The sequence below is a fragment of the Monodelphis domestica genome, chromosome 2 (genome assembly GCF_027887165.1).
Source record: "Monodelphis domestica isolate mMonDom1 chromosome 2, mMonDom1.pri, whole genome shotgun sequence".
Lineage (NCBI taxonomy): Eukaryota > Metazoa > Chordata > Mammalia > Didelphimorphia > Didelphidae > Monodelphis > Monodelphis domestica.
In genome coordinates this window covers 103,435,174-103,453,841 of record NC_077228.1, presented here as the reverse complement: position 1 = coordinate 103,453,841, position 18,668 = coordinate 103,435,174, and the positions used below count along the sequence as shown (strand labels likewise).

The following is an 18,668-nucleotide window of genomic DNA, read 5'->3' as shown; positions in this document are numbered from 1 at the left end:
AGGTAGAGTCAGCCTCCTCAAAGCTAGGGGATTTTGATGTGACCCCTTGGCTTCTTCCATTTCTGCTTAAATGAAGCAGATCCAATTGGAAAGACTTAGAATTTAACTCAATGATCCTGGAAACAGTAGGGAAGAATAGATTCTTTCAAACTCCCATAAAGTTAAATATATTCATGCACATTCTAAGAACAGGCACTGAGATCAATCAGTGTGTTTTGAAAAGCCTGGTCTGTCACTAGCCTCTTGGCCTGAATCTTCAATCCAGGAAATTGAAGGCATGGGCTGCTCTTTGGCCTCAGACCCTGATGATCACTCTACTTCCCAAATCAAGCACATGAAGCTCAATTTTTCCCTGAGTGGCAAGGCACATAAGCTGGCACGAGGCCCCGATACCACAAATAGATGACTGCCACACTCAGTCCTCATTTGGAAAGTCTTTCCTTGTTCATATGTCAAGTGGTCCTATATACCTGCTTCTGATCAAAGTGGCTCTTCATTTGGGGGTCCATGAACTTGTTTTTTTTTAAATAGATTTTTAAAAAGATTTGGTAACTACATTTCAGTGTCATTGGTTTCTTTTGTAATCCTGTATATATTATGCATTTATTAAATATATTATTTATATATTTATATATAATATATAATAAAAATATATTATTATTTTATGCATTTAAAAATATTCAGTTCAGGCTTCACCAGACTGTTCATGATACCAACCCCCACCCCATGACAAAGTAGTAAGCTACAAAAGAGTGAAGTGATGATCCCAAATCACCCATTATAATATTTTACTCTCAAAGTTCTGCCCCCCACTCCCCAAAAGCAAGCACCTGCATGGACTTTCAGATGGGGACTGTCCTCTGGAACAAGTAAAAGCTTTGGGAAAGAAGTGTGGAGATTGGATTGACTGCAGCAAAGCCCAAGATTCTAGAATATTTATTGAGCAATGAGAAGAGAAAGGGTAGATCGTCTCTTGGAATGTGTGCCATCTGAGCAGTGTGGCAGGGTGTCCCAGTCTGGTCCTAGCACTTGATCTCTTGCTTTTTCATTGTATAAGTGGAAATTTTGTATCCTTTGTACTTTTTGCTCAGGGAGGAGTTACCCAAAACTTATATACAATAATGTAAAGGACACACGTAAACAGAAAAGGAAAAGGAATTTTGGGATGAGGAAAGAATTCTGGGAGATGAAATCCAAAGGATACAAAATTTCCACTTCTATACCATCATCTAAGCACCTCCCTTAGAATTTGCCCCACCGGGCTCTCCTGGGCTCCCTAGGGCAGGGGGAGAGGCTCCTCACCATCATCTTTTCATTCCTGTTGCTGAAGCAGCCTGTGGAGGACTTGTCAGTGTAGGAATTGCGGTTATACTCCAGATGGCTATAGCGGGTGGGCACTTCGGCATCCAGTCGGTAAGAGAGATTATGCAGGATACACATGCAGTTTTCCACAGACTGAAAGGCAAGTAAGATTAGAGAGGCCTGACTCTCTGCCCAGTCTTAGAAGAGCCCATGCTTCTACCCAAAGGATGGATCATCTAGACCAGAGAAGAGGCTCAGGGGTAGAGAAGGGCACTCCTAGACAGTGCCTGGGACGAGGGCTAGCAGGTCATTAAGACCATTCCCTATCCTCGCACCAGCTCTGGGTGCTGACACTGATCATTGTTAATATCTAAGGATCCAAGGGCCATATTTTCTGGCTTTGGAGTGAGTTATAACAGCTCGCAGTCATACAGTATTTAGCAGCTTGTACAGTACTTTCCCCAAAGACCTGTGAGGCAAATGGCACATTTGACATCACTATCTCCATTCTACAGATAAGGAAACCAGAATTTTGAGAAGTGATTTGCCCTTAGTCACATGGTTACTCAAATACAAATTATGTGCCTGTAAGATCATAGGCTCAGAACTCTAGAGCTGTAAGGGACCACAGAGGCCCTATAATCTAATCCTCTTGCTTTGCAGATGTGAAAACCAAAGCCTGGCAGGCTAACCTACTTGCTCAAAATCACAAAGAGAACAAGTATCAAAAGTAAGATTTGGATTGCTCTATTGCAAAAATGAATAATATGGAAATGGGTATCAAATGATAGCTTTTGTATAACCCAGTGGAATTGATAATTGGCTCCAGAAGGGGGGGAAGGGAAAAGGGGAAGGAAAGAAAATGGATCATGTAAACATAGAAAACTATTAAAAATAAATAAAGTCTTTTTAAAAGTAAGATTTGAACCCAGGTCCACAGAACCCAGTAATCTGGGGTAAGTGGATTGACAACCAGAGAGATGGGAGGTTCAAATCTGACCTCAGGTGCTTCTTAGCTGTGTGACTGCACAAGTCTCTTAACCCCCATTGCTTATCCCTAACCTTTCTTCTGCCTTGAAACTAATAGATAGTATTGATTCTAAGATAGAAGGTAACAGTTTTTGTTTGTTTTTTGTTTTGTTTTTATAAGATCCCAATGTTCTTTCCACAAACAATTGAGTTTATTTGTTTGATGATGGGGCAAAATGGCAGAGGGTGGGAGAATGGCAGCAAATAATAATAATGCCTGATCTAGGTTGATGTTACAATTAACCTTTACTGTTGTGTCTGGGATTATATATTTGAAGGAGTATATCACAAAGAGAAAAATACCATATGGAAAACAGAGATGGCTATAACTAACCCCAACAATGCCTTTACTCCTAAAGCTGGATCTTGGCCATCAAAGGAGGTGGCTGAAATCCTCCCAAAAGAAATCATCCTCTGTGGCTAGTCATTGCAATTCAGAAATACAAAAGGGCCAGATCTCCACTTTACCATTGCCTTAGTGTTTCTCACATCATCTAAGGGACACCTCAAAGCCCAACTTCTCTTGGTTTTGTTCTATGTGTCAAAATACCATTGAGATGGAAAGAACAAAAGGAATTCATTAGCTCAGATTTGGCCCTCATTTTCTACTAGTCTACAAACTTACACATTGTCATGACAACCATTCTTCACTAATCCACTGGTTTAAACACTCTTTTTTAGGGGTCTCCATCAATCTTGCTCACATTCCTAGAAGGCCCTGAACAACCTTCATGGTTGACTTGGCTTTTGAGAAAAGAACTCTGAAAATGTAGGGGGGAAAGTTGATGCTCCCATTCTTGGGCTCTATGATTTGACTTGGGGGCTGTTTATTAAGAAGGGGAAGACCAGCTTCTGGGTAATAAATCTCTGAGAAGGAGAAAGTCAAAGATTAAAGAGCAAAGGAATTGGGTTCTTACCTTGTCATCACAGCGACTCGCTGCCACACAGTTCTGGACATAGGCTATAAGAGAATCAATCAGCCCTGGGTAGTTACGCATGGTCTGGCGTCCAGCATCCGCTGAGCTCAGGTTCCTGAAAGAAAAGAGGATCATTAGAGAGAAGAATAGAAGTGGAAAGAATGGAGAGAGAAACGGAGGGAAGAAAGAATTTATTCATTCGGAAGTATTTATTAAGTCCCTATAATATGCAAGGTAATATATTTGGGCTCAAGATACAAAGACCCTCTCCTCCAAAAAAGTACCTGCCCTGATGGAGCTTACATTCTATAGAGGGAATACAATCTAAGCATCATCCAGTGAATGCAAAACACTTTCCAAGTAAATACAATGTGATTTCAATGAAGAGAGCACCAGTAATTGAATGGGATCAGGAAAGACCTCAGAGGAAATGACATGTTAGCTAAACCTTGAAAGGAATGGATAATTCCAGAAAAGAAAAGTGAGAAGAAAAACCAGGTGGGGACAGCCTAAGGTATTATTCTAGATATAGAAGATGGAATGTCCCATTTGGCAGAGGGGTGCTGGAGCCAGCTTGTACCAGCTTTCAAGAATCCAGTGCTAAATTTTCAGTGAGTGTTTACATGACACCTCAGAAAGCAGCAAATGCTCCATGGTTTTGTTGCTCCTAGAAAGTGATGGATTAAATCATGCAGACTAAGCTTAAAAGTGTGCTATACATACATATATGTGTGTATGTGTGTGTGTGTGTATATATATATATATGGGGGTGTTATTGTTAAATATTTATCAGCACATCCCTGTGTTCAGGGAACAGAAAGTAGGCCAGAATGACTATATCAAAGTGATGTGGTGGAGTAATGTGAAATAAGGCAGAGAAGGGAGCATCTAGGTGGCTTAGTTGATTGACAACCAGACACAGAGAGGGGAGATCTAGGGTTCAAATATGGCCTGAGACACTTCTCAGCTGTGTGAATCTGGGCAAGTCACTTAACCCAAATTGCCTAGCCCTTACCACCCTTACCACCGGATCTAGAGATGGAAGGTTCAGGGCTCAAATCTGGCCTCAGATACTTCTCAGCAATGTGACCTTGGACAAGCCACTTAACCCTCATTGCCCAACCCTTAACATTCTTTTGACTTGGAAGCAATATACAGTATTGATTCTAAGACTGAAGACAAGGTTTTAAAAAAAGGAAAAGAAAGCAGTAAAGGAACTGGGAGCAGGATATTAGGAGTTTAAATACATAATTGAGGAGTTTGTGCTTTATCCTAGAGGCAATCGAGAGCCATTTATTTATCTTTCATTTAATAAGTAATTTATTAAATATCTGTTATGTGCCAAGTGCTAGGAATAAAACAAAATCAAAAACATTCCTTGCCCTCATCGAGCTTACATATTTTTAAGAAGGAAAATAACATGTGCACACAGAAGTAAATACAAAGCTGTTCATGTTTCCTGAGCAGGGGAATGACATTATCTAGATCTGTGGCATCAGTATAGAGGATGGATTAGAGAAGGGAGAGACTGGACACAGGGAGACCAGCTAGGAGACCATAATCCAAACTGAACAAGGGTGATGATTGTAGGAATGGAGACTGGGAGGGGAAGGAGGAAGAGTGAGCAGGAAGCCAGTGGAGGACAATTGAAGATGAAGTGGAATAAAAAAACAAAGAATAGAATAAGAGAATGAAATCTATTTAAAAAAGGCAGGGTGAAGAATGAGTGAACGAAGTATAGTGGAGGAAAGAATAAAGAAGAAGATAGAAGGGAAAAAGAAAGGATAATGAAATAAAAGGAAAGAACCAACATTGGGCTAAATGCTATCCTGTCCTGAAAGAGGCTAAGATGTGGCCCCATTTGAACTCTGACTTGATGCCATCTTCTCTGACCCACTTTCTGCCTACTCATTCTTCATGCTTAGGATTTTACAACCTTACCACTGTGACTGCTGTGGTTGGTACCCACCACAAGTCCTTGGCAACACATTTGCCCCCTAGAGGGGACTCCCTTCCTACAGAGGTCTAGAAGACCCTTGCCTCTCCACATTTTGTCAATTGGGGGGCACCACTTCTGGTGCTCTAGGACACACATTAAGTGGCTGTTGGCCAAGGACCTGACCCACCTCTCCGCCCAATACTTTCATGCAGGCAAAGGTGTTTTCCCAGCTGCCACATTAGGCAGGTTCCCAAGCAATCTGAGCCCATCTGCCTGAATTGGGTGGGGCTGTTCTTCTCCCCCTCGAGCAGCTCCATAAAGGCCTTAATTACATAGCTTTTTCATCTCCAAGCCTCATTGTGCCCCAGCAGGCTATGGGGCAGGTGGTCTATTGGAGAGGTTATAAGGAGAAGCAACAAGTCAAGACAAAGAATTGCATGCCAAGAAACTCTCTGGATTCCCTCAGAAACCTGCAAGTTCCCTCAGTGAGAATTATTTGGAATTAAACGATGTTACTAAAACTAAGGGGTGTGGTATATAAAGATTTGGACCTGGAGTCGGAGAGACAGGAATTTAAAACCAGCCTCAGACATTTACTAACTATGTGACCCTGGGCAAGTCACTTAACCCCACTTGCCTTAGTTTCCTCATCTATAAAATGACCTGGAGAAGGAAATGGCAAATTAGTCCAGTATCTTTTCCAAGAAAACCCCAAATAAGGTCATAAAGAGTCAGATATGACTGAAACGATTGAACAACAACTAAAACTGTTCATCTCCTTTGACCCACTGATCCTTATTATTCAGTATATATGTTCAAAAAGGTCAAAGACAGAAAGGTCTGAAATATGAAAAAATATTTATAGCAGCACATTCTGTGGTAGCAAAAACCCAAACCAAACACCAAACCAAACCAAAACACTATACTGGAGGTGAAGTGGGTGCCTGTGGATTGGAAACTGACTGAATAAAATGGGGTAGATGAATGTGACGGAAAATCATTGCACCATAAAAAGCAATGAATATGAGGAATTCAGAGTGACATAGTAAGGCATGTATATACAGATACTGAAGGACGGTAGTGAAATCAATAGACTGATATTCATAAAGATGATAATGGGTTAAATGACAACATCTCTAAAAAGCATCAGAATGCATATTCAAGGCAATGATCAATCTTGGTTTCAGAGAACAGATGATGAGATACATCTCCCTCTTCTCAGCAGAGAGGAGGAAGAGGAGGAGGACCACCAGTGCAGAATATTGCCTACAAGGTTAGACGAAGCCTCTGCATTGGTTGGGTTTGCTTTAACTGTTTTGACTTGTTCTAAAATTCTGTGGAGGAAGAGGCTACTACAAAGTGACTGTGGAAAAAAACAAAGGATAGGCAGAAACTTTTTTCCTCTTTAAGAAGGAAATCTCCAAGTGGAAAAGATAACAGATGACTAAAGCATGGTGTCGATGTTAAGGGGTCTAGCTTTTCTCCGAGTACCCCTTTAGGTGGTAAAATCTTTGCTGTTACATAATGTGATCACGCCCAGATTCCAGGACCCAACAGCTCTTGCTGAAACTGCCTTCTCTCCTAGCCACACCCTGGTTTGGAACTTGGAAGACTTTGGGCACAGACATGGTCTTTGTGCCAATCTATATGACACAGTGGCCTGAGGCTGAACATGACTCATTAGCAGAAGCCTTTGTGTGAGGAAATTCTCTTCAGACAGCACAGGGAATACATCGGGGTGAATAAAGGGGGGAAAAAGGAAAAGAAAACCGAGGATTGAATTAGTTAGAACCTTAAGACGCTGGTGTTTAATTCCTGGCCAAGCATTGGCAGTTGTGTATAGAAGCACACATGGTCCAACACATGCTGTACTGTAGCAAATGATGAACATGTAACATAATGAACATGTAGTACATGCTAGACATGACTGGAACAAATGGACATGTGATAAATAATGAGTTTAAGTGAACATGTAATACATTGCTGAATGAGGAGTATAAATCAGCATGTAATTCATCAAGAAAAGAATAGAAATGAATGTGTAATAATATGAGAAATGACTAAAATAAATGAACAAATAATACATGTAAGGAATGACTAATATAAATAAACATGTGACAAATGATGAATATAAATGAACACATAATACATTTAAGAAATGACTAATATTAATGAACATGTAATCTGTCAGGAAATGAATATAAATGAACATGTAATAATGTGAGAAATGACTAAAATAATTGAACATGTGATATTTGTAAGAAATGACTAATATAGAACATGTGATAAATGGTGAATATAAATGAATATATAATACATTGACATTAATAAAAACATATACTTAAGAAATGTATATAAGTTAACATATACTACATGTAATATATAACTAATATATGAATATGTGATATATGTAAGAAATGTAAGAACATGTAATATGTTAAAGAATTAGGAGTGTAGATGACCATATGATGTATGTCCTAAATTGTAAATATAAGTGAACATGTAATACATGTTCTAAATAAGAAATATAAAAATGTGTAATACAGATAAGAAATTATTAATCTAATGACCATATAATGCATGTAAGAAATGATGAATATATACTGTGATGAACATGTAGTACACGGACTAAATGATGAATGTAAATGAACATATAATACATGTAAGAAATCATTAATTTAATAAACATTTATTATCTGTAAGAAACTAATTAATAAAAGTGGACATGTTATATCTGTAAGAAATGATGACTGTAAAGAATTCAGAAGAGCACAAGAAGACAAGCATGAAAACATACATATACACACACACACACACACACACATATATATGCCCATGTGTAATGGTGACAACAATCTGAAGGAAAAGGATTAAAACTAAGTGAAATTGGACCTCACTCATAACACCCAAAGTTGGTCCCCCAAAAGAGATGGGACATCACAGCCCCTTCCTTCTTTGCAGAACTCGGGGACTCTGCAGAGGTGTGTATTATTGCATGTCCCATCGGACAAAGTTCATGTGTTGGTTTCGTTTCATTAAACTGCCTTTGCCTTGTTTCTTTGTTTAAAACTTTGCTACATTCAGGAGATGTAAAAACAGATGCTATCCTTCCTAGCTGTGTGATCCTAGGCAAGCCACTTAACCTCAGTTGTTGAGCCTTTACCGTTCTTCTGCCTTAGAACCAATACTTCTATAGATTCTGAGACAGAAAGAAAATCTTTTTTAAACAAAAACAAGAGGTTTATAAAACTATAATAGTCCTTTGATTTCTGTCTCAGACAAAATCTGAGACAAGAGAAGCTCCACTGACTGAGGTATCAAAACTGGGGTGTCTAGGTTCTTCCAAGTATGGGTAAAAGGGAACAGTCAACTTTTCTCACCTCAAGCAGCCAGTGGCATTGAAGAAAACTTCCGGGTCCACAGTGTCCCTGGACATGTTGCTATTGCCATCACACCAGCCAGAGAAGGGGATGATAACCCGATCAGTCAAAACAGGAAGGGCTTCATTAATGAGTTCTTGCTTCAGCTCATCAGTGGAAGACAGGTTCCAGAGCAGCCCTGAAGAAAGAAGGGTCTCCTTTTAGTCCTCGTCCCTTGGCCACCAAGCTAGTCTATCTTCCTGTTGGTCCCCAGTCTATTCTGATACCTTTTCCAGAACAGGCTCTTTACAACATACCTGACAAAGTCAATGAGTGGTTATCTAACTTCTGTTTTAAGAACTCCAGCAATGGGGGGCTCAAGACCTCCCAAAGTATCCTATTCTGCTTTCAGATCCTTACATACAACGGTAAAGAAAGTTCTCTCCTAAACACATTACCTCACAGAGCTTGTTTCTTTAGGCACATAGCTTCTTTCCCTAATTAGATCACAAGCTCCTTGAGGATACAGTCTTTATCTCTAGTTCCTTTATCTTGTACAGCATGGAAAGCAGTGTCACACAGTAAATAGAGTTTGGAGCTTTGAGGCAGGAGGTCTGGATTCAAATTCAGTCATGCATTAGTTATGTGATCTTGAATTTGGAACTTTTTATTTAATTAATTAATTTGGAATATTTTCCCATACTTATAAGATTCATGTTCTTCCCCAACCAACGAGCAATTCCACTGGGTTTTACATGTGTTGTTGATCAAGACCTACTTCCCTATTATTATTATTTGCAGTAGAGTGATCACTTAGAATCTACATCCCCAATCATATCCCCCCCAACCCATGCAATCAAGCAGTTGTTTTTCTTCTGTGTTTCTGCTCCCATAGTTCTTCCTCTGAATGTGGATAGCATTCTTTCTCCCTCAGAAATTGTCCTGGATCAGCTATGTTATCTTGAGCAAATCAACCTCTCAGAAGTACGTTTTCCTCAGCTGTAAAATGGATATAACCATTTCCTCTCAGAACGGTTGTGGGGAAACACTGCAAATTTGACTCTACATGTAAGTTAGGGCAGGAGCTCAGAAGACATGGTGATGGAGTAATCATTTCTACCGCACATTTTGGCATTTAATTATATATAATCTGATGCTGCTCTTTAATTATTTCCTGTCTGTAAGCCTGTTGTCCAGTGAGATTTTAAGTGTCTCACAGGCAGGGACTATGTCTTTTACCTTCTTTATTACTGTTGTCTTAACTAATATTAATAGTGAAATAAAAGAATGTGATTTAATAGCATAATAATGACTTTCATGATTTGTCAATACTTTTAAGGTTTACAAAGAGCTATTTCTTTCTTTTCTTATTTTTTTTTCCATTTTTACCTTCTGTCTTAGAATCAATACTAAGTATTGGTTTCAAGATAGAAGAGTAGTAAGGACCAGGCAATTGGGGTTAAGTGACTTGCCCAGGGTGGCACAGCTAGGAAGTATATACAGTCAGATTTGAACCCAGGAGCCCTCCAACCATCACCAAGCCTGGTTCTCTAGCCAAATACTCCCAAAGTGAAATTTCTATAGCAAGCCTGAGAAGTCAATAATGCAAGTATCATCCCCATTTTACAAATGAATAAACTGGGGCTCATGGCATACACAGCAAGCATTGTGAATGCAACAGAATCCTGCTAATATTTCCTGTGTTGAATTGCTCCCAGCAGACATACTTTTCTGCCTGCTAACTTTGCTCAGGTGGTCCCCACACACTTAAAATAAGTCCTTTGCTTCCATAACTCTATCTATAGCTATAGCTCCACATTTCGGGAACACAAATCAAACTTTACCTTAGGATCTCAGTGAGCTGAATGTGTCTCATCAACCACTAATCCAAATACAACCAAAGCTCATATTGAGACTAAATCTATTTCTTGTTCACTTCTATACATTTCCCCTCATTCTACCCTCTAGGGCCAATCAGCACAAGCCTAATCTCTCTTCCACATCACAGTCTCTTAAGTATTTGAAGACAGCATTCGTGGCACCCATCCCTAGTCTTTTCTTCTCCGAGCGAAGCCTCCTCTGTGCTTTCAGCGAATCTTTCCACCTTGTAATTTTGAGGTCCTTTACCATCAAGCCTGTTTTTCTCCAGATGGATGCTCTCTACCTTAATAACAGCCTTTTGAAAATGATGTGTCTTGAACTGAGCATAAAATTACATGTGAACTGAGGAGCAACTAGGTGGTATAGTGGATAGAAAGCCAGGCCTAGAGATGGGAGGTCCTGAGTTCAAATCTAACTGTATATACTTCTTAGTTGTGTGACCCTGGGTCAGTCACCTGACCCAAACCACCTAGCTCTTCTGGATCCTCTTGCTTTGGAATCGATACTTAGTATTGATTCTAAGACATAAGGTGAGGGCTTAAAAATAATTTCAGGTAACTGACCAAGTAGAGTGTGACTCATCTTCCTTCTGGACACTAAACCTCTTCCAGTGCATCCTAAGAGCTCATGAGTTTTTCCATCACATTGTTGCTTCATATTAAGCTTACAATCTACTCAGACCCCCTTTCTAGATGACCTTCTGGCTAGTCTCCCCTTCCTCATGTCCTACTTTCGAGGTTGTTTTCTTGGGATCCAAGTATAAGCCTTTATATTTCTCCTTCTCATGTAGGGCATCAAAGGGGCATCAGGTCTAGATCACAGCCACACCATTAGCATCTTCTCTAAATTCACAATGCCACATCATATCAGTCATTCCCTATGCCTTCCTGTCTCACTTTCCACACTCTAAAGGCATCAGTAGGAAATCTGATCTGTCTCCATGTTCTCTCCACACCCACCTCTCCTCAGGTACCTGTCTTAGGCTGTCAGCTCCTCGGGGGCAGGAAATATGTCTCCAGAACTTGTTCTATGCCCTACCCAACATGGTGCCATGTGCAATTAGCCACTCAAGAAAACTTTTGACAATGATGAGCTGAACACCACTGCTGTCTCGCTACAGTAATCCCAAATGTTCCGTTTGTTGGGGGAGAGGCATTTTCTTCCTCCTTGTCATGCCCAACAGTAAGCTTAGGGTTACTTTTAGGGGAAGTCAAAGAATAGTTCCCAAATATCTATACCCTCTCCACTTTGCTAAGATAACTGTCAGGGCCAGTCATTTAATCCTGGAAGTCTCTGCAGGTAGCAGAGTGGACATAGAGGCAGTCCTGGAGTTGGGAAGAGCTATATTCATATCTGGCACCAAACACTGGGCAAGTCACTTTACCCTAACTGCCTAGGCCTTGCTGCTCTTCTGCCTTAGAATGGACACTTCCTACTGATTTTAAGAGAAAAGGTAAGGGTTTAAAAATAAAATTTCAGAATTACTCTCAGATGCAGCACCCAATAAACCTATTTTTCCTTCTTCTGAAATACCTACCGGCCTGTAACATGTTGTTGTTGTTTTTTTTTAATCATACTTGATTCCTAGTCTTAGATCATGGGTAAGGTGAAAGGAATATGAACCAGTTTCTGGAAATTTTGTAAATTACTTGTTCTCTCTTGGCCTTAATTTCTTTCTCTGAGAACATTGAACTGGATGATTTTTTAAGAAATCTTTACCTTCTGTCTTAGAAACAATACTGTGTATTGGTTCCAAGGCAAAACAGCAGTAAGGGCTAGGCAATGGGGGGTTAAGTGACTTGCCCAGGGTCACATAGCTAGGAAGTGTTTGAGGCCGGATTTGACCTCCCAGTTCTAGACCTGAATCTTAATCCCCTGAGCCACCCAGCTGCCCCCCAACTAGATGATTTTAAGGCCTCTTAGAATTCTATGGCATTTTGTATTTCTGAGCCCCAAACTACTTTAGTTTTCTTTTCTTGCTTCCTCACAGCAATCCCCAAACTAATGACCCAGGGACCCCTCAGAAGATGGAGACTATGGCATCTTTCTACATTAGCCACTTACTCTTCATGGCCCAATAAAATAATCCCAGTTGCCCAAGGGTTTTCTGTCCCCACATCTCCATTCCTTTAACTTTCCAGCGAGGGGTAGTTAAAAGCTGGAGCGGGGAGAGGGGAAAAGAGAGAGGTTGGAGAAAGGAAAGGAACTCACCAGTGAGCTGCTTCTGGATCTCAGTGCTCCCAGTCCTTCTCAGGAGGTTCACAGCCTCTGGGATCCCATTCTGTCTCCTGGTCTCAAGCTTGTTAGTGGAGCTTCTGAAGACCAGATTGCGGAGGGCTCCAGCTGCAGCTTGCTGGACATTTTGATTGGGGCTCCGGAGAAGCTCCACCAGTTTGCAAATTCCTCCCAACTGGTATACCTAGAAGAATAGAGAAGCCACCACCATAGATAGTCAGAGATTCATCTCATGGCTGGAGCTGATATTCTCATGACTGGAGCTGATACACTAAGGGATCTAGGTGGCACAGGGGATAGAACACTGAACCAGGCTTCATAAATGCTAACTATTAGATCATCTCGGCTTTTTTACAGATGGGGAAATTAAGGTACAGGGGAACAGAGTCTCTGAATCTTCCTATGAACCACATAACACTTTCTTCCTTCTTTGATTAAGTCTACTGTACCCAACTCTCCCCTTCCTCCTTCAAACCCTACTTGGTTTCCTTTTACCTTTCTTTTCTTCCACCTAACTTTGTAGTCGGGATTCAAAGTAGAGTTTTTTCAGGTCAAATAATCCCCCTACGTACTGAATTCTTTTTTTTAATCCTTATCTTCTATCTTGGAATCAACACTATGTATTGGTTCCAAGGCAGAAGAGAAATAAGGGCTGAGCAACTGAGATTAAGTGATTTGCCCAGGGTCACAGTCTGAACCCCATCTCTAGGGCTTGCTCTCAGTCCACTGGGCTACCTAGCTGCCCTTAAATTCTTTAAACTAAACATGACTCTCAAAGCCTCTAGAGCATTGCTCTTGACTTGGTTTTCTTAGGAATATCCTTAGTCAAAGGTCCCAAGGTTAAATGTGAGGAACTCTTACTTTTTTCTTACTACTATCAAGAGAAATGACATTTATCCAGTTTTCTAGGTGGCATGTATAGGGACTAGAAAAGGTACATAGAAAGGGGTCTTGCTTCCTCTTCAATGACTATGTCTCCATTGGGAGCAACAGCTGAGAGGCACTAAGAAAGGGGAACATCCCTACAACAATGAGGGCTTTTGCTTTAGCTGTGGATCCTGACAAAACCATCTAGCTTGGAAAAGTCCTAGAATCTACTTCATCCCCTCAATCAGCACAGTGCCAGCACTGTGTTAAGTGTTGAGGACACAAGAATAAAAATGAAACAGTCCCTCTCTGTCCTTAAGAAGTGCACATTCTATTAAAGGAAAAGAATGTGTAGATAGAAAAGTAAATACAAAATATATAAAAGTATAATTTGTAGTCTAGAGCCCCAAGACGATGGGCCCCCAGGGACCTGGGGCCAATCCTGGAGGTCTGACCCCACAAGGACCAGTTTTTCTCTAGCTCATTGCCACTAAATGAAATTACTCAAAGAAAATCTTAAATATAGCTCATGTCTAAGTTTCTCCAAACATAGGAAGCAAATTCTCCAGCTCCCATATTGAAGGAAGTAATTTCCAAATCAGAAATGGGACAGCATTTATTTTATTAGGTAGTTTCTACATTAAAAGTCCCTGGGGATGGGGGTAGCCAATTGGCACAGTGGATAGGCCACCAGTCCTGGAGTCAGGAGGACCTGGGTTCAAATTTGACTTCAGAAACTTCCTAGCTCTGTGACCATGGACAAGTCACTTAACCCAAATTGCCTAGCCCTTATCCCTCTTCTGCCTTGGAACCAGTACACAGTATTAATTCTAAGACAGAAGATGAGGGTTAAAAAAAAGTCCTTAGGGATTTCTTTAATTGTCTAAACTGGCCCAAGAAAGTACAAATGTTTGGGAAAGGCTATAAATATACTAGTGATATTTTTATCATCTCAGGTCAGTTTCCAAATGAAATAGAGTCTGAAATATGCCTAGGTCTCTGGTATAAAAAGCCCCAAATCATCGAGGTTTAAAATGTAAAAATATGTACTTTTAAATATATCTGTCATTTCAAAACAAACTCTGGAATTGTGGTAATGTGAAAACAATATAGGATGGGCTTGAATTCTACCTCTGCATCTTACCACCCACCTGTGTGATCTTGGGCATCATTTCCCCTCTTTAGGCCTCAGTGCTTTCATTTGTAAATCAGGGGAATTAGAGGGGAGAGGGGGAAGGTTGGGAGAGATAATCAATATCTAAGGCCACTTAAGTTTCTAAATTCTAGAGCTTTTGAGCTTATGACTCCTAATTCAAGACAAGTAGAATTCTTCAGCTATCTAAAGAAGATCAGTTTAGAAATAAGACCAATTGTTCCTATTAAAATAAACGATTGAGTATTTCCTTCCTCTACATAGAGAGGTGGGAGACTTCAGGTTTAGAATGTTGCATATATCACTAGATATGGTTTCAATTGGTCTTATTTAACAGTTCTCGTCATTTCCAGGGATGTCACAATATGTCCAGCAGGGATAACGGTAATGAATGTTCAAAAAGAATGAAAAATACATATATGACATGTATGAATATGTAATACACATATGTACACATATACATGTTTCTGGTTAGTGTTGGCAAATTATTTTCAAAGGAAAATCAATCCAAAAATAAATCAAATAAATAAATTTTAAAAATGGAAATCAATCTAAAAGAGGTACAAGAGGAAGAATAGCATTTCTGCATTCAGAGAACATGGGATCACTATAGAACAGCTCTCTATCTCTGTATCTTTGGACAAGTTATTTAATAGCTCCATGCTTCAGTTTCCCCATCCACAAAAATGAGGAGGTTGGGCTTGATGCCTTCTTTGGATTCTTTCAGCTGTAGATTTACCATCAGCCCCAATTATTGACCTAATTTGAAGCAAACCAACCAAGTATCTATTCATTGCAGAAAATCTTCTCAAAGGGGTTAAAGTCAGGCAGATAACTGATATCAAGGATTCTTTATGGCCTTCTCCCTGATTTAAATAGTCAATATCATGCATGTGTCGTAATTCTACGGAGACCTAAAGAGCACTGTCTTCATACAGGAAAAGATTTGATTTGATTTTTAAAGGCAATCAAAATAAATAAAGACAAATAAAGAAATTGGACTCAATTTTTTTTGCAAGAGAATTCTCCTGATTTCTGAATCAATGAGAATTTTTTAAAAAATTTAATATGAGTCATTTGAATTACCTGTGTATGTGAGGGAAGCAGCATGACAGTGGGAAGAGTGTTGAATGGGGAGCTTTATCACTACCTATTTGTGTGACCTTGGAAGAGTCACCAACAGAATTACAGAACATCAGGTCTCAATGGGACAACAAACTCATTTAATTCAATCTCCTCATTTTACCTATGAAAAAAGTAAAGTCTTGAGACAGATTAAGTGCCTTGCCCCAAAGATACAATTAGTAAGTAGCGGAGCTGCAGCTGGAATTCCCATCTTCCACGTTTTCTGACAGCACTGTCAGTTCTCTTTTCTGCTCAATCACACTGCCTTCCTATCACGAGGTATCACTAAGCTTAGTTGTATTGAGCTGTCATTATCTCTAATCATAATAGTTATCATTTATATAATGCTTGAAGATTTACAAAGTGCTTTACATATGGCATCTCATTTGATTAGGGCTATGGACAACCCTGAGTGGGAAAGTAAAGATGGAAGGAGAGGAGTTTATGGGAGGTAATAGTGGGTTTGGAGAAGGGGACAGAGGACAAGTTGTGGCACTGGTGATCGTGCAGGACAGACTCATTTATGGATTTTAGCAATCACTCCAAACTGCTCCAGAGGGGAGGTAAGATGAGAAGGAATCCACAGAAAGAAAGCCTCCATCCAACTTTAAACTAGGACCAGACTAATATCTGGGTCTTGCTCTTGCAGATTGAAAAAAAGTATGCAGTTGGTTACCTGTTGCTTGGCAGATTCATCCTGGAAACAGGTGTGCTGGATGTAGTAGGCCCCAATAGCCTGATACTTCTCATCTTGAGAGCTCAGGAACTGCACAGCCTTGGGGATAGTCAAGCCACTGCATTCTATGTCCTCACTGCAGATCCTGAGTGAGAGAAGGAGCAGGACATGGGTTAGCTGCCACAAGTCATCTAGCCTCGGGTACTCTAAGCCCTGGAGGCTGGCTCTGACCTAGCTCCCAGAACCTCCTCTGTTTTCCAGAGAATCAAGATGGAGGCAGCCATAGCTGCTGAACCAGTTTCCCCATAGAAACAGTTCCTCTAATAAGAACCAGTCTCTAATGGGAATGGACCCATTGACTGGAATCTCCCCACCCAAAAACACATTACTGGTCCCACTCCACCCTCTTCCAGGAAAGGATGATATTAATTCAGATTTGGTAAGATAATGGTTGTAATGAGACGCAGGTCATGGTTTTAGTCTCCATATGTATAAGCTAGCTTCCATTCTATTTAATAAATGTTTATTCAACACCACCTATATATGAGGTCCTGTGCTAGGCTGGGGACATAAAGATGAACATGACTTCAAGTTCTTGCCCTCAAGGAGCTTCATTCCTTACCAAAGATCACACCCCTGACTCCAGTCAGAAGTCTGGAACATAAGTACCACTAGTCATGAAGCAGGGGCATGTGAGTGGAAGTGGGTCCATCAGACACCAAATCCCTCAAGTTTTCACTGGAAATGTCCCTTCCTCCTTCCTGTTCTTCAACCACCTATATCGTCTTGTGTATGAACTAATGTTTCCTAATTAATTTCTGCCCATTGTTTCTCCTCATCCATCATCAATCTGGCACTTTGTTTCATCAAATCACCGCCTGATTGAAGTGTCCTCAATGGCTCCCCCATTCCTGTAGAAGGTTGGTTTCCAATGCTCTCCACCATCTGGCTCTTACTCAGCTTTCTTTCCTTATCCTTAATTAATCCACTACACCAATCCTCCTACTCCAGTTAAATTGGTGTCTTCATGTTTCCCAAACATTCCTGACATGTTCACATCTTGCCATGGTCAATTTTATTCCTATCAGATTAGGAACCTTCTCCCTTTTCTCCATCAGAATCCCACCAACCTTTAAGTTCCATCTTGACTGAAGTTCCAGTAAGAAATGCTCAAATCTTCACTTTTCTCTTTTTTTTTGGCTTTGTATTGGGATAATGAATCAAAGCATGGACTGTCATTTCATAGTTACCAAAAGACAATGGAACAACGAAAAGGTCTCTCTCTACTCTTTTCTACTCCAATTCATTCTGAAATCTTGCTGTTATGCCCCAGCACTGAAGCAGAGATCGAGGGCAGTGGATTAATATTAAAGAGTGACTGGGCTTGGAGTCAGGATGATATGAGTTCAAATCCAGTCTCAGGCATGACACTGAGTAAGTCTCTTAACTTCTATCTCAATTTCCTTATCATAAAATGATAATAATAATACTAATAATAATAGCACCACTATTGCCAGTTGATGTGAAGATAATATGTGATGTGTTTGGTATACCTTGAAGTGCTATAAAAAGACTAGCTATTATTATAGCACCATGCCTGGGACATAGTAAATGCTTAATAAATATCTGCTGATGGATTTATTGATTTTTCTGGATGTTAGAAATGCCAGTTTAAATTTATAGTAATATTCTGGTTGTGAGAATAGTGCATGAGTTCAAAGGACTCTGGACCAAATAATCAACAAGTATTTTTTATTTCTTTATTTTTAAACCTTTGCTCTCTATATTAGGAACAACTCTAAGACAGAAAGGCAAGAGTTCGAAAAATGGGGTTAAGTGGCTTGTCCAGGATCACACAGCTAGGAAGAATTTGCGGCCAGATTTGAACCCAAGTCCTATCAACTGTAGTCTTGGTGATGTATTCATTGTGATACCTTCCTGCCCCACAACAAATATTTATTAAGCTCCAACTATGTTCAAGGCCCTATACTGGGTGCAGGAGATACATATATAATTCCCATTCAAACAGAAACTCAATGGAATTCTATTTTCAGGCTAGGGAGACACATCCTAGCCACCGTAGCATCTGTAGATGGGTCCTTCCTAACTGAATTCTTCCTGGCTCAAGGCTTTCCATCAGTGTCCCTCTCCTCAGTACTCATGCACATTTAACTGCCACACTGCC

The 18,668-nt window shown here is 40.2% G+C and overlaps 1 protein-coding gene across 1 annotated transcript in view; it reads right to left on the bottom strand.

Moving 5' to 3' along the window:
• The window catches only part of PKP1 (plakophilin 1), a 95,165-nt gene that overhangs the window by 15,948 nt on the left and 60,549 nt on the right, over positions 1 to 18,668 (bottom strand). Inside the window, exons 4-8 of the mRNA XM_001368167.5 lie at positions 16,484 to 16,628; positions 12,639 to 12,846; positions 8,568 to 8,745; positions 3,249 to 3,363; positions 1,303 to 1,455 (exon numbers count right to left, since the gene is read on the bottom strand). Coding sequence (XP_001368204.2) covers positions 1,303 to 1,455; positions 3,249 to 3,363; positions 8,568 to 8,745; positions 12,639 to 12,846; positions 16,484 to 16,628 — 799 coding nt within the window. The remainder of the gene's footprint in view (positions 1 to 1,302; positions 1,456 to 3,248; positions 3,364 to 8,567; positions 8,746 to 12,638; positions 12,847 to 16,483; positions 16,629 to 18,668) is intronic.